Genomic DNA, 25,290 nt, shown 5'->3' with positions numbered 1-25,290 from the left:
ACGTCAGATTGTTCATCGTACCCGGGGTAGCGCCCATCGCAGTGTGTGACACCCCGGGAACGATGAACAGATCTCACCTGCCTCCTGCGGCTCCCGCCTGCAATGCGGAAGGAAGGTGGTGGGCGGGATGTTTACGTCCCGCTCAGGTCCGCCCCTCCGCTTCTATTGGCCGGCTGCCGCGTGACGTCGATGTGACGCCGAACGTCCCTCCCACTCCAGGAAGTGGATGTTCGCCGCCCACATCGAGGTTGTATGGACGGGTAAGTACGTGTGACGGGGGTTACTCGTATGTGCGGCACGTTCAACAAATTGAACGTGCCACACATACGATGGGGGCGTTGCAAATCGCATACGAAATCGTATGCGAAATTGCAACGTGTAAAGCAGGCTTAAGAGACCACATAAAGAAAATGTAAATAGAAAGAGGGATTTGTGTAAATAATATACATGCAATGATTCTTAATTATTGTTGTTCTTTGATGTGGTACCGATATTTAAGAAAGATAAGAGGGTAGATCCAGGCAACTACTGTCCAGTAAGCCTGACATCAGTAGTGTGCAAAGTTTTTGAGGGCATTTTAAGGGATGACATGCAAAAATATATTGCAGAAAATAGTATAATAACTGACAAACAGCATGGATTCATGAAAGATAAGTCGTGTCTAACCAACCTGTTGGGGTTCTATGAGGGGGTAAGTGCAAACCTGGATATTGGTAATGCAGTTTATGTAATTTATTTGGACTTTGCAAAGGCATTTGATACTGTACCACATAATAGCTTTATACTAAAGCTCCAGAAACAAGGACTAGGGGAAACTATATGCAACTGGGAAAGGAATTGGCTAAAAGATAGGAAACAAAGGGTGGCTTTACATGCGATGTCGCAGCATTGTAGCCAATGCTAGCGATGGCGAGTGTGATAGCACCCGCCCATATCGTTATGCCGATATCTGGTGATCGCTGCCGCAGCGAACATTATCGCTACGGCAGCGTCACATGCACTTACCTGGTCGGCGTCATCGCTGTGACTGCCAAACAATCCCTCCCTCAAGGGGGAGGGACGTTCGGCATCACAGCGACGTCACTAAGCGGCCAGCCAATCAAAGCGGAGGGGTGGAGATAAGCGGGACGAACATCCCGCCCACCTTCTTCCTTCCGCATTGCCGGCGTGTAGCAGGTAAGGAGAGGTTCCTCGTTCCTGTGACGTCACACGTAGCGATGTGTGCTGCAGCAGGGATGAGGAACAACTTCGCCCAAGCGACAGAAGCGATAATTGGGAGCAGACCCCCATGTCAACGAGGAGCGATTTTGGACGTTTTTGCAACGATCCAAAATCGCTCCTAGGAGTTACACATGACGAGATCGCTACAGCGGCCGGATGTGCGTCACAAAATCCGTGACCCCAACAAGATCGCTGTAGCGACCTCGTAGCGTGTAAAGCCCGCTAAAGAGTAGTCATAAATGGTACATTCTCTAAATGGGCTATAGTCAGCAGTGGGGTGCGCAGGGATCTATGCGATCTATGCTATCCTTGTGGATGGGATTGATAGTAAAGTGTCAGTCTTTGCTGATGACACCAAACTATGTAGGATATTAAAAACTGACCTTGATAGAATATTACAAAAAGATCTGGATGAGATGTCAGAATGGGCAAATACTTGGCAAATGAGATTTAATGTTGATAAATATAAAGTAATGCACCTAGGACGGAGTAATCCTATAGCTGCGTATACATTAAATGGAAGTAAACTCGGGACTACAGAACAGGAGAAGGACTTGGGTATTCTTATTACAAATAAGCTGAGCAGCAGAACTCAATGTCAATCAGCAGCTGCTAAAGCAAACACGATTTTAGGGTGTATACAAAGAGAGATTAGATCACGTGATCCCAACGTATTGTTACCCCTCTATAAATCACTTGTAAGGACGTATCTGGAATATGGGATCCAGTTTTGGGCTCCACATTTTAAAAAGGACATTCAGAAGTTAGAGTCAGTTCAAAGGCAGCTAACTAGACTACTACAAGGAATGGAATATGATGACAGGTTGAAAAAGTTAGATATGTTTAGCTTAGAAAAAAGACGTCTCAGAGGAGATCTTATTTATTTGTATGAATACATGTTTGGTCAATATAAAGGATTGGCACATGACTTATTTCTTCCAAAGACAATACTAAGGACCACGGGGCATACACTGTGAGTGAAAGAAAAGAGATTCCGGCAGCTAAATAGGAAAGGGTTCTTTACAGTTAGAGCAGTCAGACTGTGAAATGCCCTACCACAAGAGGTAGTAATGGCAGATACTATAACAGCTTTCAAAAAAGGGCTGGATGATTTCCTCAGTACACAACATTGTTGGTTATAAATGACTTAGTGACCAAGTAAAGTAAAGACCTAAGTAAATATGTAACTATGTAATATGTTACTATAATATTTTGTAATTTTTTTTAATTATCTATGCACATTTGTTGTTTTATATCAGTATGCAAATTTCATGATCATTGGGCAGTGGTTGAACTCCGCCCTAGTGGGCTGGGGATGTATAAATTGGTGCAGTTGTTGTAAGATGTTGTCATGATTAAGAACAGTTAACTTGTTTGAAACGTGTAGCCGGACATCTGGTTTACCCCAAACAGTTATCATGTTTTTTTTATGTTTTTAAAGAATTTTTGAAAAAAGCAATGTTTTAACTTATGAAGGATGCTGGATTCACCTTGTTTTGATTCATATTATCTGGTTAGGGGTCCATTCATATGTTCTCCCCACCTGAGCTGAACCTCTAGCTATGCCTCTCCCTCATAGAGAACAGTCCCAAGTGAAGACCCCATTTATAGTGTCCATTTTGGACAAATACAGTATTAAGACCTTAGGAAATAATGAAAAAGTCCAGCACAACATCCAAAATGTAAAATTTCTTCTTCTTTATTGGTACATAATAAAATAGGTTAAAAACCTGGACAAGGGATGCATTTCGGAATATGCTTCCTTATTCACAGGACTGTGTTTATTTACTTTCATTTAGAGGTTAGTGTGATGCAGGTATCTCATAGACGCCTGTGCCATTACTAACCTAGGGTTTAGTAGCAGCTGTTCACTGCTATTAACCCCTTTATTACCCCGATTGACACAGCTCCAGGCCAACGGGAAGAGCCGGTAAAGCACCGGGATTGTCATATCTAACAGATGCGGCAATATCGGAAGGCTGTGGGCTGAGAATACCAGCCACTAGCCGGATTTATCATGGCTGGGTAACAAAATTAGGGGGACCGCACTTCGTTTTTTTTAAAAAATTATTTAACAAAAGAAAAGCCGCATACGGTTCCTTTCTAAAAACAGCGGCAAAAAAAACGCATTTTTTTGCTAGGAGGTGTAGATTGGATGCAGGAATATGGTGCAGACAATTTCAGAACCTAATGTGCACCTCCTGGCAAAAAACTGCGGCAAAAATCACGTCAAAAACAGTGGTGAAAAAAGCGTAGCAAACACCGCTGTAAAAAAACGTCAAAAACCCGCGTTTTTTTGCCAGGAGGTGTAGATTGGATGCAAGACTATGGTGTAAAAATTTCAGCAACAAATTTGCATCCCTTGGCCAAAAATATTTTTTTTTTTACCAGGAGGTGTAAATTTGGTGCTGAAATCTGGTGCAGACGATTTCAGCACCAAATGTGCACCTCCAGGCAAAAAAACCTTGGCAAAATCGTGGCAAAAACAGCGGCAGAAAAACGAGGCAAAACCCGCGGATAAAAAAATGCGTTAAAAAATGCCTTTTTTTTTCCAGGAGGTGTAGATTGGGTGCAGAAATGTGGTGTAACATTTTCAGCACCAAATCTGCAGCTCTTGGCCAAAAAAACTGTGATTTTGAGCTACGAGATGCAGGTCTGTGAACTCATTGACCTCCACCTGAGGTCAGGTTACCTGCGATCACAGGTGAAGGAACGTGGGAACCTCCAGCTGTGACCGCAAATGACCTGAGTTACGTCACCACTCATTACGCAGCTCATTCATTCTCTGGAGCTCATAGCGAGTGGTCGTTCTCAATGGCCACTCGTTGTGATATTCAGATGTAGCAGAGCTGGATGCGGCGTGGGATTTCGTGTGGACTACGCCGGACTGAAGGGTGTTGGGGATTAATAAAGTGGTGAAGGAGGGTGTGTGTTTGTATTTTATTCCAAATAAAGAATTTTTCTCTGTGTTTGTTCTTATTTACATTCATGTACAGGTTAATAATGTAGGTGTCTCATCATAGATGCCTGTACCATCATTAACCTGGGGCTTAGTAGCAGATGTGCACTGCAATTAACCCCTTATTAACCTGATTACAACCGCACAAGGGCAATGGGAAGGGCCAGTATTGCATCGGGATTGTCACATCTAATAAATGCGGCAATACCGGGTGGATGCGGGCTGAGAATACCAGCCGCCAGCCGGCTTTATCTTAGCTGGGTATGAAAATTTGGGGGGACCGCACGTCGTTTTTTTTTTTTTTAATTTTTATTTAAATTAAAAAAAAAAAAAGCCTCATGCGGTTTCTTTTAGGCTGGAGTCACACTTGCGAGGGACTCCGACGAGTCTGACATCGCAGCACAGCCACGCACATTTCTGACAGGAGCATGCATGTGTTTCTAGGTACATGCACGTTCATGTTCAGACCGCGTCAGGCAGACATGGGTGATGTCATGACTCGCACGAGTCTGACATCACATCATCGGCACAGTCGCTCGCTCTGACAGGTATGTGCATGTGTTTCTGAAACACATGCACGTTCAGCATACTGACCCGCAGACACTTGCACTGCTTTCCCCGCCCACCAGCCGTCCTGTGATTGGTTGCAGTCAGCTGACACGCTGACACTCAGGGTGGGGGTGCATCTAACTGCAACCAATTACACGCATGTTGTGAATGTCAGTTATGCTTTTGCCGCTGTGAGGCTCCCTCTTCTGGCCAAGAATGGTTTGGACAGAGACCAGGTGTATTGAGCAAAGGGTGTTTACATTGCTAACACTCTGCCTATTTAAACCCTGGTCTGCTGGCAGGCCATGCCGGATGTCAGTTGTTCTTTGTTCACCAGCTTGCTTCATCCGGCTCCGGACCACATCTACCCCAGATAAGTGCTTGGCTCTTTATTTGTTATTTTGTTCTTTTTGCTCTTATCTGAGTTTGTCATTTGCTGTGGTTATTGTCAGTTTATTTGCATGCAGGGATCTTCCCTCTCAGTTACTTAGCTGGGAAGCTCCCTGCAGCTTTGTTTGGAGTATTGCTCTTATAAGTCCATGTGTTTGTTGCTTCTTGAATTTGTATGGTTCCTGCTTTCTATTCATTGGTATGACAAGAGCGCCTGTTATAGGACGGAGTTCAGATCTAGTGATCTGAGGGCTTTTTGTACTATCAGGTTTTGGATTTTTGTAGGGTTTTTCTCTGGCTACAATCAGTCCCTTCCCTATCCTGTCCTTTAGTCAGTAGGGCCTCACCTTTTGCTAATCCTATCATCTATCTGTGTATTGTGTTTTCCTATATCACCGCAGTCTTTGAATGTGGGGGGCTTCCTATTCTTTATCTATTTTCTGAGGCAGAGAGTTATTCATCTTTCTTCCTTTAGGATAGCTAGTTCTCTGGCTGGGTTCGCGGTGCACAGGATGTTAGTTCACCCCTCGGCTACTTCTAGTGTTGATGGTTAGTAAGGGGATGGCGGCCAGATTAGTTGCCAATGCTCTTGTCATCTTTTACCAATGATTTATGTTGGTCTTCCATGGTTCTGGATCATAACACATGCTCCAGTGGGCGGGCAAAACAATGAATATTGAATTGTCGGCTCCGGAAGGGGTTTGCTGCCATGACACAGCCTCGGGTGAGTATACCGCGTGCGCTCCTGCCCCCATATCTCCTCCACAAACATTTTTAATCTCCTGATCTTTGTCCCCATAGACTTATATGGGCACCGGAATCATCCGGAGTGGATCTGTTTTTTTTTTTTCAATCCGGCAGTGATTCGTCAGTCCTGGATTTTGGCGGATTTGAACAACTCTTGTTATAAGCTGAACTTTTGGTATATGTCTCAGATTAAATGTGAGATGGCATGTTATTAAACCTGTAGAACATGTTTCTAAGAATAAGGCAAAAAGCATATCGAAAATAATGATGTTTATTTGTCTGCAGTGTCTGTGATGATTAGGTAGGTGGTGCTATGCAGCCATGCTGAACATCAACAGCCAAAAATATTAACGCCCTCTGATGAAGGTGATGAAACGCGCGTCGGAGGCTGGAGGTTTACACATGGGCCAGGAGATATTTGGATAAGTAAGTGCACAGCATTGTATTGGTTATTTGTGCAATAATGAGAGTGCTTTAAGTGTTTACACATCTTGTGAAGCTGCTAATCCACTATGCACTTTAATAGGGTGATGCACAGCCACTATAGTTAATATTTGGATAATATAGGAGTACTCACTAAGGTAGTGATTATCAGTGATTAGGATATTGCAGGAAGCACATTCATACTTTATATATATTATATTCTATATGCTGTGTATTTAATATTTAATATTTATTGTTGGTATTTATTGAGAATTGTTATTTAATTATAATTAATTATTTATATGCTAAATAATATATATTTGAATGTTGTAAACTGAATATCCTTCTCTGGCTTTATTTGTTTATTTGTCTGCAGTGTCTGTGATGATTAGGTAGGTGGTGCTATGCAGCCAAAAATATTATGGTATCAAGTAATACTATAAAATGAAAAATATTATAAAAATATAAAAGGGACTCTGCATAGTTTACTTACAATAAAGATAATCAAATATTACTTTTCTCCCTAAATATATTCTTCTCTAACAACTTCTCAACAGGGATATTTCCCTTGTTTGTGCTTTCATTTATACCTTTCCTTTTTCTTAGAGCCATACATTTTTTATTTTTTCCATTAACATAGCCATATGGGGGCTTGAATTTTGTATTTTGAGGAGCGAAAAAAAAAATCTGAAATACTGTAAAAGAAAATATTTTGGTTTTCATGTTTATATCAAAAGATCATCTTTTGGCTTGTTTATTTGTGTGGCAGGATTATGTTTTTTTGATGCAATGTTTTGGTTATTTCCTTATTGCATTGGTGAAGGTTTGTATTTTTTCATAGATAGGACTTTAATGCATGCAGCATTACGTAATGTGTTTATTTTTCTGTTCTTTGTTGTTAAATAAGGGAAAAAGGAAGTGATTTTTTTCTATTTCTGGTGCCGGGTCATGTGCTCTATATAGTGCAATATCAATGTACTGCGGTAAATAAAGAAAATAATGGTCTCTTATAAAACCCAGCCATACGCTGGTCTTCATAAAAGCACTGCAAAGGCAGGCACAGGATCTCTGGCAAGCCCCCTCTGTCATGGCAACGTGCGATCATGTCGTGGGGAAGGGTTGATGGGTTCATGGTCCCTGGACACACATGGTTCCCGACACATCTTAGATACTGCTTTCCGGAATTAACAGCTGCATTAACTGGTGAATAACAGCAAACGGAGCCTATTTATGCTCATGTAACATGCCCAGGGCAGTAGTCATTGACGATAGCTTCAACTTCCTCGCCCTGGCATGCTACAGACAATGGTAGTGTGTTTGTGGTAGCATTACCTTAGGCCTCTCTCATCATTCTCCTGCTGTGTCTGCACTCTGACATCTCAGCACAGTGGAACATGATGACATCCCTGCTGCGTGCCCCAGTGCTGAGATGTGCAGAGCGCAGGATGCTCGCTCCTAGACCGGAGCAGTGGGGACAGAGGATACGTGGGTACTTATTTATGTATTTCATCAGTGATCACACGGTGGCCAGAGAACTATGGAGTCAATTAAACTATATAGGTGCTACATAATACTATATGGTGGCTGCATAATACTATATGAGGGTGCATAATGCTATATGAAGGCTGCATGTTGCTATATTTGGGCTGCATAATACTATATGGGGGTGCATAATGCTATATGGGGCTGTAAAATACTATATGGGGGTGCATGATGCTTTATGGGGCTGCATACTACAATAACGGGGCTGCATAATGCTATATGGGGGGTGCATAATACTATATGGGGGCTGCATAAAGCTGTATGGGGGTACATAATGCTATATGGGGATGCCGGCAGGGACATCGGTGTTACACATGCCAAGCCTGGACTCTTTCAACTTCTGCACTTATTTTTTTTCCTTTAGCTTCCACTATACAACTCAACTTTAAAACAGGAACTACATCTTCTCATATATCTCCTACTCCACTCCAGTGTGGTGACAATCATTGTGGTGTCTGACTACAGACGGTCACAGCATTTGGCTGAACAAATGTCTCCCTGACCTTCTATAATTTCTGCTTGGTTTTCATCCCTTTCCCTCTAGGAACCTGTGGTGTTGTTCAGGCTATGATACTACCCGCAATGTGTCCTGGCATGCAGAGAGAACAGAGCAGCAGGGGGAGAGATCCGCAGCTCCACAATAGGCAAGATGAGGCAGTGGGGTGGCCAGAAGGAGAAGCCCGGCAACTGTTTCCCAAAGCACCCACATGCAGCCATTTCCCAGACCAAGGGTTATGTGTTCCCCAGTCTTGTGCTTTTTTACAAAAAGTGCAGAAGACAAGAAAATGTTCATTTGCAACCTATGTTGTACCAAGCTCCGCAAGGGACAAACCACTACCAACTTGACCACTACCAGGATGCTCAGGTACATGTCATCCAAGCACCCTACTAGGTTGGTCGAATGCCTGGGTCCACAATCAGTATCTACAGGGGACACCACTGCCTCTTCCCCTGTTCTACATGCTGTGCAATCCCCTATCCAAGGCGCAGACATGGATGCCTCCCACCCTGCCCATTTGCAACCACCATCAGCAACCACTTCAATTTCCTTGTCCCAGAGCAGCGTTCAGGTGTCTCTCCCACAGGCCTTGGAATGCAAGCAGAAATATGCATCTGTGGCGCCCCTGAGGCTCCAGTTGACACAGTGGTACTGCACCTCAGTCAGAGGTGTGGGGCCCCGTTCCTTGGAAAGAAGGAGCCTGCAGACTGCAACACACACACTTAGAACTTTGTGGAGAAGTGAAACTTGTCAGAACAAGTCAGGAGGAAAAAGCAGTAGGACAAGTAGGAGACAGGTCCTAGGGGACTTGAGCTGAAGAAGCTCCCCCTAAGACCAAGAAGGAGAGATGGTGTCCTAGAGTCCACGGGAAGTGCGCCATACACCCGTGATCTCGTTCCACAGATGGCATACCGGAATGGAGGGACTTGGCCGCATAGGGGACAGGCCCCTCAACTAGTGGAGAGCTACAAGGCTGAGCTAGCAAACCGGAGGCTAAGGCTACTGCAAGTACTTGAGCCACATCCACACACATCCAATCAAAAGGTGACCACATAGGGTCAAGGGATATAGCTTCAAGCTACTCGACAGGGTCCACGGACACCGGCTCGGGGCTCTGTGTGTGAGGGCACAAGGCAGGAGGGAGAAGCTAGTGCAGGAAGACGACCAGGAAACGTATACAGAAGGGAACGGTCTTGGCCTCCGAACTACCCAGGGTTGGCTGGAGCCTCATCACAGCAGGTCTTAGTGCTCCGAGGGCAGCATCTCAAACTGTGAGTAAAGACCTTGTGACTGCATTCCTGTGTCGCCCAGTTATACCCTGCGCCTCCGGCCCTGCACCCCGCCATTATTCCACAACACCGTGATCAGCCCTGGGACTCAGCTCTACCTGTGGAGAGCTTTACCAACTCAGCTGCGGCGTCCATGTTGCTGCATACCACAGGTGGCGTCATGAACTATTTCCCCTTGTAAATAACTCCCTTCACTTTGAACGACACCGCCAGGGTCACGGAGCCGGGCCTCGCTACCGCGGCATCACAGAAGACATAGCCAGCCCGGTAACGAGTAGCTCCCAGGCCCTGAAGGGGAGTGTCACATCCATCCACAGGTCCAAACACTAAACAGCCACATTGCCAGACTGCTTTCCATGGAAATGTTGCAGTTTAGGCTTGTGGACACTGAGGCTTCCTGCAACCTGATGGCAACGACTGTCCCTCGGTACTTCACCCTAGCTGCCACTATTTCAACCAATATGCCATCCCTGCTTTACTTAAGTACTTGTCCAATAACCTCACTCGTGTCCTCACAAACGCAGTTAATAGGAATGTCCACTTAACTACCAACACGTGGACAAGTGAAGCAAGGAACACTACATTTCCAATATGGAACGCTGGGTGAACCTGGTGGAGGTCGGGAACAAGTCCGAGCCTGGAACGAATTTCAGCCCTAGTTCCATCAGGGTTTCCTCCATCTCCTACACCAGTTTCTGCAACCCCTCCTCCTCTTCCTCCATCTCTGAATTGTTGCCCATATCAGTCTCAAGTTTGAAGGACTGCAGCACTGTCTTGATGAAGCAGCAATAGGCTCTGCTGAAACTAATTTCTTTAGGAGACAAATAGCACACAGCCATAGATTTGTTGAAAGGTCTAACAGACCAGACAGATCTGTGGTTGTCGTCACTGAACCTCAAACCAGAGATGGTCATATGTGATTATGGCCGTAACTTGGTGGCAGCTCTGAAGCTTGACAAACTGTCACATGTACCATGCCTGGCCTACATGCTCAACTTCGTGGCTCAGCGCTTTCTGAAAACCCACCCAGATTTGCTTGAGCTATTTGTCAAGATATGCCACGTGTTCTCCCATTTTGAAACTCAGCTACAGCTGCCACCAGGCAGGGCTTGCAAGTGCTAGCTCGCTGACTGGTTTGCAATCTGCCCATGCCTGGAACTCTGTACTGCCGCCACGTCAGCAGCCGGGCTGCTCGGATCCGGATCTGCAGTGTGGCTCGAGGGGTCTCCTGACCCGGGGGTCTCGCGGATACTTCGAAGTAAAAGGGGGATAATGGTATGTGGGGATATTGTATACAGTCCGTGACGCCACCCTCGGTGTGTGGTAAAATGAGGTACCACTGCTGCTATTAGAGAGCACTCGGGGCGTTGGGATGGCAGCTAGCTGTTATTAACCCTCCGTGGGTAGGGATGGATGCCCCGGGACCCAATGTCTAAGTGCTGAGGATGGTGATTGCAGGGGCCGGCGCGCCCAGACAGACTGAGGATGTTGGTGTACTCACTATTAAAGAAATCACACAAGTCCTTGGTAAACCAAGGTGCCAGTGGCCGGAGCTCTGCGGTCGGGTGTATTCTGGTCCCTCACCCAGGGTGATGGTCTGTGTCACTTTCCTCTGCACTATTTTAGTTCTCTTTTGGACTTCTCGGTCTGGAACTCGGGAGTCCGCTCCCAGAACTTCAGATGGGAGCCTTGCCCGCAGACTCTGACCCGTGGGATCTCAAGGGGCCCTGGCGGATGCCCTATCCCTCTCGGTGGGCTGCTGGTCTGCTTTTGGGACTTTGGGTGGGACAGGACCTGTAATCCTGTCCTCAACTGGCTAATTAACAAAGTCGGTGGTTCCGTACTCTGCTTCAGGGTCCAGGTACCCACTCTGTGCACGGTTTCCGGGTCGGTTCTCCGGTGACGGTACCGGCGGGCTCCTACCCTGTCCTGGACCACCTCGGATCTCCGGCAGCCGTCTTCCCGTCTCCTGTCAGACACTGACCACCGTCTGCCACCTAGCCAGAACGCCGGGGCTCCAACCCCGACGCCTTTCCTTTCTGACTTCACTTGCACTTTCTCCTATCTCACTCCTACTCCTCTCCACTCCAACTCGAACTTGAAATAAAACTTAACTGAACTGACTTTTTTCCCGCCCCGGGTTCTCTAGACCCCTAGGTGGGCGTTGTCCTTCCACCTGGTCCCGCCCACTGGTGTGCCTGTCCTACCCTGGGGGGGGTGACTAGGGTTTTGTTGGCTTGGTGTAACCCTGTGAGGGAATGTGTTATGCAGGGGCCTATTCTATGTGTGACCACCTGGGGCGCCAGGGCATCACAACTCAACAATACATGCGTTGGCAAGGATTTGTGAGCAGCAGAGTGCAGTAATTGAATCCCAGCTACAACATGCCCGTCAGTATTCCAGTCAGCCTCCGCACATAAGAATCAACGAATGGCCATTGATGTCTGGCATCTGTGCGGTTCTTCAAAACTTTGAGGAATCAACCAAAATGGTTAGCGGTGATGATGTCATAATCAGCATAATCATCCCGCTTCTGTGCCTACTCAAACGCTGCTCACAATTAAAGAGAAAGCTTTGTATGCCAACCAGGTAGAGATAAAGGAAGAAAGTTCACAGGGTGACACTACACAGCCCAGATTCATTTCATCTTCTCAGCGTGGATTTTGAGATAATGAAGAGGAGGAGGCTGAGGAGGTGAAGGAGGAGGAACAGGAGATGGTTGCCTGCACTACAGTGGGTACTAACAACACTAGCTGCATGCCGTCTGTTCAGTGTGGATGGCCTGAAGAGGAGGAGCAGGAGGAAGAGAGGGATGAGAAGGAGGAGATGGAGAGTCATTCTCCTAGTGGGGACAGGGAAGTCTTGCCTTTTGAGAGTCTGGCACACAAGGTTGACTTTATGTTCCACTGCCTTTCTCTGGACTCTTGCATTATACAGTTTGGCCAATGCAGATTACTGGTTCCTCACCCTTCACGACCGATGCTACAAGGAAAACTTTCCATCACTCCTTCGTGTGGCAGAGAGGGCTACTAAAATGGTGCATTACGCAAAGGCCATAGTTGGAGAATTGGTCAAACAAATCTCACCTGACAATACTGGTGGCAGATGTCATAGTTCCTTGGGCAACCAAGGAGGAGACATGAGGGAGACACACACCAAGTTCATCAGAGGCAGGGGAACACTATCAAAGTTCTGAGACAGTTTCATTAGACACTCCCAGAGCCCAGAATGTACCACTATCTTCCGTGATTTCTGTCTGGTGAGCCTTACAACTGTTGGGTATCCAAGCTGGACACATGGCATGAACTGTTCCTCTAGACCTTGAAGGTGCTACCCTGTCACTAGCATTTTGTCAGAGCGGGTTTTGAGTTCTGCTAAAATAACTGATAGGCACATCCATCTATCAACTGATAATGCTGACAGGCTGACTCTTATTAAAATAAAGAAGGCCTGCATTGACCCAGACTTCTCAACCCCACCGTATGACAGCAGCTGAAAATAAAGTCAAGTAAAATGCTCCTTTTTTGTATGGCTTTCCTATTCACTCCTTCACACCCAAACAAGGGTATATGTAGCGCCCCACAAGGCAGCTGATTTGGACCTACTCGTAGCCGGTCCGGGGGTTCAAATCCTCTGCTTAGTCACAGGGTGGCTTGGCCCGGTTCCGTTGCCCCGAGGTGTACAGCAAGGGAAAAATGGCGGTGGATGGGAGGCAAGAATGGAGGATGAGGGTGGTAGTCTGAGGTGGAGGATGGGGGTGATGGTTAGGAAAGTCTTTTTAGGATGATCGTGACGCCACCTGTGGTATGTGGCCAGGTATGCGGCTGACGATAAAGGGTCTCTCACCTGGGCAGATGTTAGGGTGCAGCCGGGATGGTGTCACTCCCCACAGGCAGAGCGGATGATGGAGAACGTAGAAGGAAAAGTGCTCCCCTCCCTCCACTCCCTCATGTCTATTACACCTGTCAGCATCGAAAAATAAAGCTGTCTGAAGCTACCTGCAGAGTGCTGCCCACTCTTTTATTTTCTATGGATGATGGAGAACGGGGGTGGTGGTAGTCCCCATTGGCGCCTCTGCGCTGGGCGTCGGAGTTGGTCAAAGGAGAGGCAGAGACAGGGGCTGTGGTTCCAAGTCTTTTTACTCACAAGTCTTTCAGCTGCTGCCCAGGGTACCATTCTCTGCCACGATGTGCTCCAGCCAATCCCGAATCCGTCGGGGGTCACCGCCGGTGCCCGTGAAAGTCTGTTAGTGAAGTGTTCCTCAGTTACTATCCGAAACCCGGGCTGAGCCTCCTGCTCCAAGCTATGAGCCCACAAAGAGAAACACTAACTCCAGTTGTCAGGGCAAGGTGTTCTCCCAAGTTGTGCCCAGGAAGGTTCTGTCTCAAGTGTGTTGGTTGCGCCTACTTCTACCCCATATGGTGCCCGCCCCCAGTGGTTGTCCTAGCGACTGGGAAAATCCCATGCTTCGTGATGGCTAATTATCTTGTCTGCCCTAGTCCAACCCTTACTGTTGTTTGTATGTGTTTTGTGAAGGCACCGGCAGGTTAACCCCCTCCTGACCCGGGATAGATATTACCACTGAAAAGGGGTGTAATACCCTGTGGTGCCAGAAGCCATGGGGCGCCACATACATACTTCCTGTTTTCTTTTTTTTTGTGGGTTCCTCATCCACCATATCAAGAGGGTCATGATGCGGCCCTCACTTTTAATTTTTCCAGGATGTGTGTGATGCCCTACTACTCACTTTTTAGGGGCCTACCTCTAATAATCTCTCTATATGTCGCGGGCGGGGAGGAGGGTGTCAGCACACCGCGCTCACCCCTTCTGCTCGGGTCCGGCAGCTGCTCCTGGTGGCTCGAGCTGTGGGCTGGATCCCGGGGTTTCTCGAGCGACACTCCTCGCCCGTGAGTGAAAGGGGGTGTTTGTTGGGTGTGGGGATTGTTATAGTTCGTGACGCCACCCACGGTTGTGGTGATTGCACCACCGCTGCTCAGTATGGGGGTCCCAGGGATGGTGATGCAGAGCAGCCAGGTGTTGTGTTGCCCCTCCGTGGGTAGGGGTTGGTGATCCCGGGGCCCAGTGATGAGATGTAAAGTGTAGGGCCTGGTGGGCGCAGGGACGCGGGGGCAGCGCTGTGCCTTGCGGCACTGTGGTACTCACTCAGCCTGAGACGTGGACACAGTTTGTACGGTAAACCAAACGGCTGGTAGGACGGTCCCACAGACGGCTGCACCTGCACTCCCGGTAGGTGACGGTGATGTCCCTCTTCCTTGCACCTATGTTTTACTTGTGGTAGCGGTGGATTCCCTCCGGTTACCCGCTCCCCGGCTGCAATCTGGGCCGGAGGAGCTCTACACTTTGCCCGCAGGCGCTGGCCCTGAGAAACTGGTGCCGTGGCGGTGGCGGTGTCTCTCCGGTTCAGGTTGGGCTGTTGCCTTCAATCGGGACTTGGTTGTTGGGGGATCTACGTCCCCTTCACTGACGGATTTGGCAAATCTGGCGACTCCTAGCCTTGCCGGGGTCCGAGAGGCCCCTGCCCTGGTGCTGACTGTCCTTCGGAACACTGCTCCAGACCACCGGGCACACAGCCAACGGGGTCCTTCCAGGAACTTCCAAACGGCCCCCCTCCAGACAGTCACCGCCGTCGCTGACCTTGCTGATCTGGCCCTCCACAAAGCTGGACCCTTCAGGCTTTCTTTCTTTTCTGTCACTTTACTTGCTTTCCTCCTTTTTCCACTTTCCTACTTTCACTTTCACTTTGCTGTTTACTTTTGCCCTGTCTAGACTACTCCTTCACTCCTTCCACTTCCTCCTCCATGACTAGACTGCACTCTTGCCCTGCCTGGGCTAATCTGCCTGGTTTCTCCCGCCTCCAGAGTTGTGAGCTCCTCGGTGGGCGGAGCCAACCGCCTGGCCCACCCCCTGGTGTGCATCATCAGACTCCTGGAGGAAGGCAACAAGGATTTCTGGTTAGCTGTGATGTGCCTACCTGGAGTGTGGGGTGTAGTGGTGTGTGACCTGTGTCCCCTGGCTTGCCCAGGGCGACACATTCCCCCTTAGCAAAATGCAGACCGTCCGCGGGCTGCCGTCCTACACCGGTTTTATTTTTCTGTAAAAAGGGGGTAACAGGGTTAAGAAAACATAAATAACATTTTTAATCAAAACTCTTCCCAAGACGGGAGGCACATTTACTTAAACGTTGCAACGGTTTACGGTCACGGTTTCCGCTCTCTCCCACCCAAGCAACCTGGTCCTGATGCTGCCCCTAAAGCCCAGGCAGCACCCCTTGACCCACAGTCCAGCACAAGTTACCCGAGCGGGATCTGTCCTTCCCCTCCAGAGGGTGGCCACCGGTTCCTTTGGTGGCTGGGCCCTGGCCTGCTCTGCTCAGGGCCCTCCCTCCAACCTGCCTCTCCGGAGGCGGTATGGCGGAAACGGTAACGGTAACCAACATATTTACAAGCCACTTAACGTTTGTGGTACCCTGCAAGTTCACGGGCTTGTCCATGGATAGTTCCCATGCAAATAAACTTTTAACGGTCCCCACGGGGACAACGGTGCCGGCTCCAGCCGGTTCAATCACATCAGCAAATCAGGTTAAACTTCGGGCATTTTCATTTTCCTTATCATTTTTCAAAACTTTTAAATAACAACAAACTCCAGTGGTGGTCCCAACGGGGACGGTGCAACAGGCATCCGATGCCCTACTCAGATTCTTCGGCTGTGGCGGACCCTTCTTCCTCCGACATGGGCTCGGTGTCAGGCCCGGAGTCACCATCAACAGCTTCCGCACCAGACAGGTAGCTTCCAACCGCCGTAGCTTCCAGGCTTGCTGCTCCCTGGGCTGCAATCACGGGGGGGTGTACACCCAACGGGCCAGGTGCCGTGCAGCATGCGAGCAAGTAGGACGGAGGCAACCTAGGAGTCAGGGTCAGACCGGGTCCCTCAGCCGCAGCGGCCGATCCCTCCGGGACACGGGGGCGTGGGTCACTCTCCGGTTCCTCCATTCCATACACTCACGCTACGGCAACTAGCGCCTCCACCTCTGCGGCCCATTGCTCCATCAGCCCGCCGATCTGCCTCTGATAATGACGGCAAATCTCCACCGTTCGGGCCCTCAGCCATGCCGCTGTCCCGGGCACCAGCTCGGCCGCCTCCGCATAGCTCGGCGGGGCGGACATTTTCCGTTAGGGTCGATGGATCGGGGGTTCCAGTTTGTTTGTTGCGACGCCACACTTACACGCGTCCAGCCGCCATCGTGTCCCCCTTAGCTCTTTCCGGTCCCTCCTCTCTCGGGGCGGGGTTTCGGCCTTCGCGCCTCTACTGCTCGAGAAGACGCTCGAGCGGGAACTTTTCGCGCCAAAGATGGCGGCTTCTGAAATTTTTCTGCCGGATACCTCCGGCGGTAACAAGGCGCACCTCTACCAAACGGCAGAGCGGTAAGATCCTGTTCGTGACGCCAAGTTGTCGCGGGCGGGGAGGAGGGTGTCAGCACACCGCGCTCACCCCTTCTGCTCGGGTCCGGCAGCTGCTCCTGGTGGCTCGAGCTGTGGGCCGGATCCCGGGGTTTCTCGAGCGACACTCCTCGCCCGTGAGTGAAAGGGGGTGTTTGTTGGGTGTGGGGATTGTTATAGTTCGTGACGCCACCCACGGTTGTGGTGATTGCACCACCGCTGCTCAGTATGGGGGTCCCGGGGATGGTGATGCGGAGCAGCCAGGAGTTGTGTTGCCCCTCCGTGGGTAGGGGTTGGTGATCCCGGGGCCCAGTGATGAGATGTAAAGTGTAGGGCCTGGTGGGCGCAGGGACGCGGGGGCAGCGCTGTGCCTTGCGGCACTGTGGTACTCACTCAGCCTGAGACGTGGACACAGTTTGTACGGTAAACCAAACGGCTGGTAGGACGGTCCCACAGACGGCTGCACCTGCACTCCCGGTAGGTGACGGTGATGTCCCTCTTCCTTGCACCTATGTTTTACTTGTGGTAGCGGTGGATTCCCTCCGGTTACCCGCTCCCCGGCTGCAATCTGGGCCGGAGGAGCTCTACACTTTGCCCGCAGGCGCTGGCCCTGAGAAACTGGTGCCGTGGCGGTGGCGGTGTCTCTCCGGTTCAGGTTGGGCTGTTGCCTTCAATCGGGACTTGGTTGTTGGGGGATCTACGTCCCCTTCACTGACGGATTTGGCAAATCTGGCGACTCCTAGCCTTGCCGGGGTCCGAGAGGCCCCTGCCCTGGTGCTGACTGTCCTTCGGAACACTGCTCCAGACCACCGGGCACACAGCCAACGGGGTCCTTCCAGGAACTTCCAAACGGTCCCCCTCCAGACAGTCACCGCCGTCGCTGACCTTGCTGATCTGGCCCTCCACAAAGCTGGACCCTTCAGGCTTTCTTTCTTTTCTGTCACTTTACTTGCTTTCCTCCTTTTTCCACTTTCCTACTTTCACTTTCACTTTGCTGTTTACTTTTGCCCTGTCTAGACTACTCCTTCACTCCTTCCACTTCCTCCTCCCTGACTAGACTGCACTCTTGCCCTGCCTGGGCTAATCTGCCTGGTTTCTCCCGCCTCCAGAGTTGTGAGCTCCTCGGTGGGTGGAGCCAACCGCCTGGCCCACCCCCTGGTGTGCATCATCAGACTCCTGGAGGAAGGCAACAAGGATTTCTGGTTAGCTGTGATGTGCCTACCTGGAGTGTGGGGTGTAGTGGTGTGTGACCTGTGTCCCCTGGCTTGCCCAGGGCGACACATATACACACACACATACACACACACACCCACACACACACACACACACACACACACTCACACATATATATACACCCCCCCAGGGGTAAATGTTTTTTCATCCCTTGTACATAGTGTATAGGGTTTACCAGTCTAGGAGTCCTACTCTTTTCAAATGGGAAACAAAGGTTTTCAGAGGTTCTCCTCTATGTCTCTTCTAGGGTCTACTGCAATCCCTCCTTTATTTTTTTTCCTAGACCTTGCACTAAGTGCATATACTTTAGCAGTGTAGGAATGTAACTGGCTTTAAAATTCTTTCTTGGGACATGAGTCTCTGAGAATATAGCCATGGACAGTGACTCACCACGCATTTCATTATTTATAGGGGCTGCATGGAAGGTCCTACTTAACACTGTGTATTATGGGTAGGTTTTGCACTAGGCACTTTAGATTTTGATTATGATTTCAAGATATATGACACTCTAACTACTAAGATAGACACTTTAATTTTGTCCAAATCCTATATCCAGACATTGCAATCAAATGTGGTGCCAGAGTTTTGCATTATGCTACAAGTTGTACTATGTTTATTGGTCTTTATTGAGATATGTGACTGTTGTTATCTATAAAGATTGAGATATATGCAACTAACAATTTTACTACCCCATTTAAGAGCAGCATAACATGTTGCAGAGTTCCTGATTCCAGCTATGTGTCACTTTGCTGGTCGATATGTGGCAGTTTTGATACAATCACGGTTTTAGCTGCTGCAAATCTACCCGTTCTCTGAATGCTGAGCTCAGGATATCCTCGCCCACACATCTGATTGATAGCTTTCGGTGTACACTGTTCATAGACATAATTAGAAAGAGGTAATGAACAAGAACTATATTGCAACAGGTTTACTTATCTTCTAGTGGAAATCTGCTGAAAAAACAGTAATTTTATCAAAACTACAACAGGCAGCCCAGTAAGTGAAACACTGTTGGAATCAGGGTCTCTGTCTCTACAGTAAGATGTTTTTATATTAGGTAGCAAAAACGTGGTCACATATTCCTTTAAAGTTTTTTAAAGTATCTAGGTCCAAATCAGATTAATAATTACACAATAACATTCACTTACCCCAAGATAATGGCCATCAATGAATACAACAGGTAGAGATGGCATTTCAGACACCCATCGACATCTCTCGTCAACCTCTTTCCCATATTCACTGTTAAGAGCAATATTCTTTTCTTCAAATTTTACTCTGTGATTTTGGAAGATTTTCCGGACTATTTCACACCTCTCGAAAGTGTTTCTTACTACACGGAGACTTGTAGTATAAATCACAATCCGCCCGTATTCCAAGGTGGTGGTGGACTGCAAGAAAATGAATTTTGTATTATAGAATGTAAAATCAGATATGATAAGTTAACACTAGAAGTCCCAGAGAGGGGTCATTTAACTTTCTACCTTTGGAAACCAGAGACGGGGTCGAATGACCTGAAAGATTTTAGCTAACATCCTATAATCACCGTCTTTTGTTCTGTAATTAAGGCCATTACTGTCGCACCACAGGAGGTTGTTGTTTTCCATTGAGTTTAACCATTTAGTTTCTAGTTAGTACTAAAAAAATTGTTTAAAAGAACTGAGAGTCCTCAGTGGTTGATACCTTTTAATGGCTAACTGATTCCAGTTAGCCATTAAAATGTATCAACCACTGAGGACTCTCAGTTCTTTTAAACAATTTTTTTATCTCTACTGGCTAACACGGTACAAAGATATATTTTAGTTATTTCTATTCAGTTTATTGTATTTGGTCATTTGACCCTCTTTCGGGACTTCAGGGGGGAGCTCGAAATTTCTGGGACTTCTAGTGTTAAAGGGGATATCCAGTACTTGGACCACCCTTTTTCATTTCACTTGTTTTCCCACATAAAAATAAATAAGCCTATACTCACCACCGGTGTAAATCAAATCAAATCAAATATTTATTTTTTATATAGCGCTAACATATTCCGCAGTGCTTTACATACATCAGGAACACTGTCCCCATTGGGGCTCACAATCTAAAGTCCCTATCTGTATGTTTTTTTTGGAGTGTGGGAGGAAACCGGAGGAAACCCACGCAAACACGGGGAGAACATACAAACTCCTTGCAGATGTTGCCCTTGGTGGGATTCAAACCCAGGACCCCAGTGCTGCAAGGCTGCAGTGCTATCCACTGAGCCACCATGCCGCCCTGGTGTATCCCTGGTTCCAGCGTTGTCTGGACTTGCATTCTCCAGGCCTATGTTACATTGTTTTGAGCCGTGGGCCCCCTGACCAATCAGTGCCCGATGTCTGTCTCCCCACCTTCGGACATTTGAGCAGGATGTGAGCACTGTCCTGACTTCCTGCTCAATTGTCCGAAGGCGAGGAAACAGACACAATTGGTTGCAGGGAACAGCAGCATAACTTAGCTCCATTTAGGTCTTTAGCTCCATGAAAGGGGTTCTCTGGTCTAAAATGTCAAGTCTGCAGTCACTCTATGTGTCTCTCTATGTGACTACAGACTTATGAATCCTCACATTGCTCACACTGTGGGCTATAAGGATTCTCTGGTGTCAGACTCGGGAACAGAGGTCATGTGGCTGCAAGTATGCAATATGCATATGTGACGCCCTGGGCAAGCCAGGGGTCACAGGTCACAACACCACCACACCCTACACCCCAGTTAGGAACACCTAGGCTACCAAAATCCTTGTTGCCTTCCTCCAGGGGCTGATGTTCACACCAGGGGGTGGGCCAGGCGGTTGGCTCCGCCCACCGAGGAGTTCACAGCCCTGGAGGCGGGAGAACCAGGCAGATAGAGTTTGGAGGAGGAAGTGGAAGGAGTTAAAGTTGAAGTCTAGCTGAGGGTTAGAGGAGTCAAGTTAAGAAGAGAAGTGACAGCAAAGAAAGAGTAGTAAAGCCTGAAGTTAGTCCGGGTGCGTGCCCCGGATAGTGACAGCAAGGTCAGCAGACGGCGGTGATAGTCTGCAGGGGGACTGCTCGGAGGTTGCTGGAAGGACCGCGGACGGGTGGTGACCCGGCGGTACCGGAGCAGTATACGAAGAACAGTCAGCACCAGGACAGGGACCTTTCGGATCCCGGCAAGGCTAGGAGTCGCCATAATTTGCCAAATCCGTCAGTGAAGGGGACATCTGTCTCCTAACAACCAAGTCCCGATTGAAGGCAACAGTCCAACCGTAATAGAGAGACACCGCCACCGCCAGGGCACCAGTTTCTCAGGGCCAGCGCCTGCGGGCAAAGTAGGGCTCCTCCGGCCCATATCCAAGCCGGGGAGCGGGTTACCGGTGGGAACCCATCGCAACCATCATCACTGTAGGTGCAGGAAAAAGGGACCGTCACCTACTGGGGAAAGCAAGTGCAGCCGTCCGTGGGAACCGTCTTTCCAGCCGTGTGTTTTACCGAGAACTGTGTCATTGTCTCAGGCTGAGTGAGTACCACAGTGCCGCAAGGCACGGAGCTGCCCCCGCGTCCCTGCACCCCACCTAACCCTGCATAACCCACCTCATCATTGGGCCCCGGGACAACCAACCCCCTACCCACGGAGGGGAGGATTAACATCTGGCTGCTCCATACCACCACTCCCGGGATCCCCATACAGAGCAGCGGTGGTGTCAACAAATCACCACAACCGTGGGTGGCGTCACGGACAATAAACTATCCCAACACCCAATCCCCTTTTTACTCACGGGCGAGGAGCGCCGCTCGAGCCCCCGGGATCCGGCCCGTCGCTCGAGCCACCGAGCAGCGGCAGCAGTCCGCAGTGCCAGCCGGACCCGAGCAGTAGGGAGAGCGCGGCGTCCCCTCCTCCGCCCGCGACACATACTCTCGGCTGCATTTCGACTAGAGAGGCACAGCCTTGCTCAATGCAGTTTCTGCCCGCTCCCTGCATCAGTTGTCAATTCTGACATATGCTTAGTATATTCTGATCACTGTGCAATATGCACAGTGACATTGCACTTCCTCACCAGCTTTGGTCTGAAGTGACAAGCCGGCAAGAGTGAGCACTGTCAAGGAACATTAAAAGAAGAATGGCCAGTGTGCAGGAAAAGCAAAGGTGACATTACTTCCGGGGTCAGCACTGGTCTCTGCTTTTCCTGCATGCAACGTAATCTTACAAAGTTCATTGACAGTGCGCTCTCTTGCCAGGTTGTCACTTCTGATCAGAACTGGCGAATGAACCCACTGTCTCTTTGCGCAGTGACAAAATTCTATTGAGCATGCTTTGGAATTGACAACCAACACATGCTCAGTAGAGTCGGGACTAGCCCAGCCCCTTAAATGGACATCACTGATGATGTTTGATGTCAGGGGAGGGGGGGCTGTGACACTGGATTGGATGTGGTTTACAAAAGTGACTGCAACCTCTGCCTCCTGATGATGACTCATTTGACTATTCCAGCTTGAACTGGGATTCTCAAAGGAAGCATTGTCAAAGAGGAAATAGTGCGGAAACAATGGGGACTTTTTAATTGAATTGCATTATAAAAGAGATTAGATTATGACATTCACTAAATATACATTTAGGATTAAAATACATTTTAGTTGTGGCTCACCCCTGTAATCTTCGCTGTGAGCCTTTTTTGTACACTTCATTGTACTTTTGAAATTATTTTAAATCATGTCTGCTTTTTTGTAATTTATTCAAAAGTATCTTAGATGTGTCTTTATTATGTACTTTTTGCTTCCTTTTGAGAATTATATACTGTATTTGTTTTCACCAGTTCTTTGAACAAGCTTATGAATATTCAGTGCTCGGCACAGTATAGTGACTGTGCATAATCAGCATAATTGAAATCTATCCTTGATAAACAGGTTTACCCTGAAATGCAATGGATGACTGCATATTTTTCATGCTGTTTTATTAAGCAAATTATGTATTTCAAGTTTAGTGAATAGATTACCATTTTTTTGGAGTATAGATCATGTTTGTTGTCTACATTTGAAAGATGGAATCATAAGGATCGTGTGACTTAAGAATTGCTGCTATAAGAAGAGGAGAGCAGAAGTTAAGGTCTCCACACATATCTAAAGTGTGTCTATGCTCCATTTTTTTTAACTTTTTTATTTATTTATTATTTTTTTATTTTTTTTTTAAAAGGACACCTTTTTTGTTTTCTTTATGCTCTTATGTTTAAACGGAATCCTGATTGGGAAGACTGGTGTGGATGAAAGCAAATAGCAAGAAAAACAGGAAAAGACTTGGGTGTATGGGTGGACGGCAAACTCAACTTTACTGACCAGTGTCAGGCAGCTGCTGGCAAGGCTAATAAAATAATGGGATACATTAATAGAGGCATATATGCTCATGAGAAGAAATAGTTTTACCCCTACCACTAGTACAATCACACTTAGCTGTGTACAATTTTGGTTTCCGCTGTATAAGAAGGACATAGCTGAACTTGAGCGGATGCAGAGAAGAGCAATCAATGTTATTAAAGGAATGAGTGGAATGCAGTTCCAAGATAGGTTATTAAACTTGGGGGTTATTCAATTTGGAAAAACGAAGGCTTAGAGGCGATCTAATTACAATGTACAAATATATGAGGGGAAAGGGCAGAGCTCTCTCTAATGATCTTTTTACACCTAGGCCTGCAACTAGCGACAAGGGGTATCCACTATGTCTATAGAAAAGAAGGTTTTATCATAATCACAGATTCTTTACTGTAAGAGCAGTGAGACTATGGAACTCTCTGCCACATAATGTTGTAATGTTTTATTCACTTCTAAAATTTAAGAGCGGCCTAGATGCTTTTCTTGAAAAATATAATATTACTGGTTATGTGCACGAGATTCTGTGATGGGGAGTTGATCCAGGGAACTAGTCTAATTGCCGAATGTGGAGTCGGGAAGGAATTTTCTTCCTCTGGATCAATATGTTAGGTTATGGGTTGAACTCAATAGACTTAAGTCTACCGTCAACCTTAAACACTATAAGTAAGTGCTTTGGAATATTTGTGAGTGGAAGTAATCTGCCACTCACAAAAATTAAGTGCTCTGGTCTTTGACACACATTGTATATTGTATCCTCCTATCTCATTCTACAATTACCTTAGGTTGCTTTGTCATTGCATTCCTCTCCCCGTTAAGTGGTCCCATCGGGGGCTTCAGTCCAAACCCTCCACAAAACGGGTTTCTAATGTATGCGCTAATGGGGCCATTGACTATAATTGTGCAGACGGGGTCATTGTATGTTCTGTCCTGCACCATTTGCTGGAGTCTACTACAGTCTATGCAGTCTAGGATGCAGTCTACTACATCCGGGTGTCTGCCTCCAGAAAGCGTACACTCCCAAAACTGGTGCAGGAGAAAACATACGGTGACTCTGTCTGCACCACTGTAGTCAGTGGCCCCGTTGGCATATATGTCTGAAATCCGTTTTGCGGGGGGTTTAAATGGAAGCCACAAATGGACCACTTAACGGAGATTGGAATGCATTGTGAAAGGGGCCTTAGACATAATATATCCTTTATGAATAATAGAGGTGACTATTTCACTTTTAGGCTATGCGCACACACTATGTGTTTGGTGCAGAAATTTCTGCACCATTTCTGCATCTCTTGGCAGTAAAAATGCAGTGGCAAAAACTTTTGCTGTGTTTCTGCTGCGTTTTTTATGTATAAATATGGAAGGCTGAGTTTCATATGGCCAAACATCGCCCCCCGAGGAAGCACTACAAGTGAAACGCGTCGGGGCGTTTCTCCCCTTTTCCTTACCGGACCTTGGACACGGCTACTATATAGACACTTATTATGGGTAAGCAGTTGCTCTAATTTATGCACAACCTATGGGCCCCTTTGTGTGTTTTACTTTTTGGTGGGCCTCACTAAGAGACTTTACCCCATGGGTTGCGCAGTATGTTTGCCTATATAGAACATTTGATTAATGCTGTCTGGGTCCCTGGAAGGGTGATCTCTGTTTG

General features: G+C 47.8%; 1 protein-coding gene across 1 annotated transcript in view; it reads right to left on the bottom strand.

The window, feature by feature from the left end:
* The window catches only part of GRXCR1 (glutaredoxin and cysteine rich domain containing 1), a 130,798-nt gene that overhangs the window by 25,066 nt on the left and 80,442 nt on the right, over positions 1–25,290 (bottom strand). The window contains exon 3 of the mRNA XM_075333995.1: positions 19,458–19,697. Within this exon, the coding sequence (XP_075190110.1) occupies positions 19,458–19,697 (240 nt within the window). The remainder of the gene's footprint in view (positions 1–19,457; positions 19,698–25,290) is intronic.

The sequence above is a fragment of the Anomaloglossus baeobatrachus genome, chromosome 1, assembly GCF_048569485.1.
Source record: "Anomaloglossus baeobatrachus isolate aAnoBae1 chromosome 1, aAnoBae1.hap1, whole genome shotgun sequence".
NCBI classification, from domain to species: Eukaryota; Metazoa; Chordata; class Amphibia; order Anura; family Aromobatidae; genus Anomaloglossus; species Anomaloglossus baeobatrachus.
The sequence above is the reverse complement of the archived record's forward strand: the minus strand, read 5'-3'. Positions and strand labels throughout refer to the sequence as shown.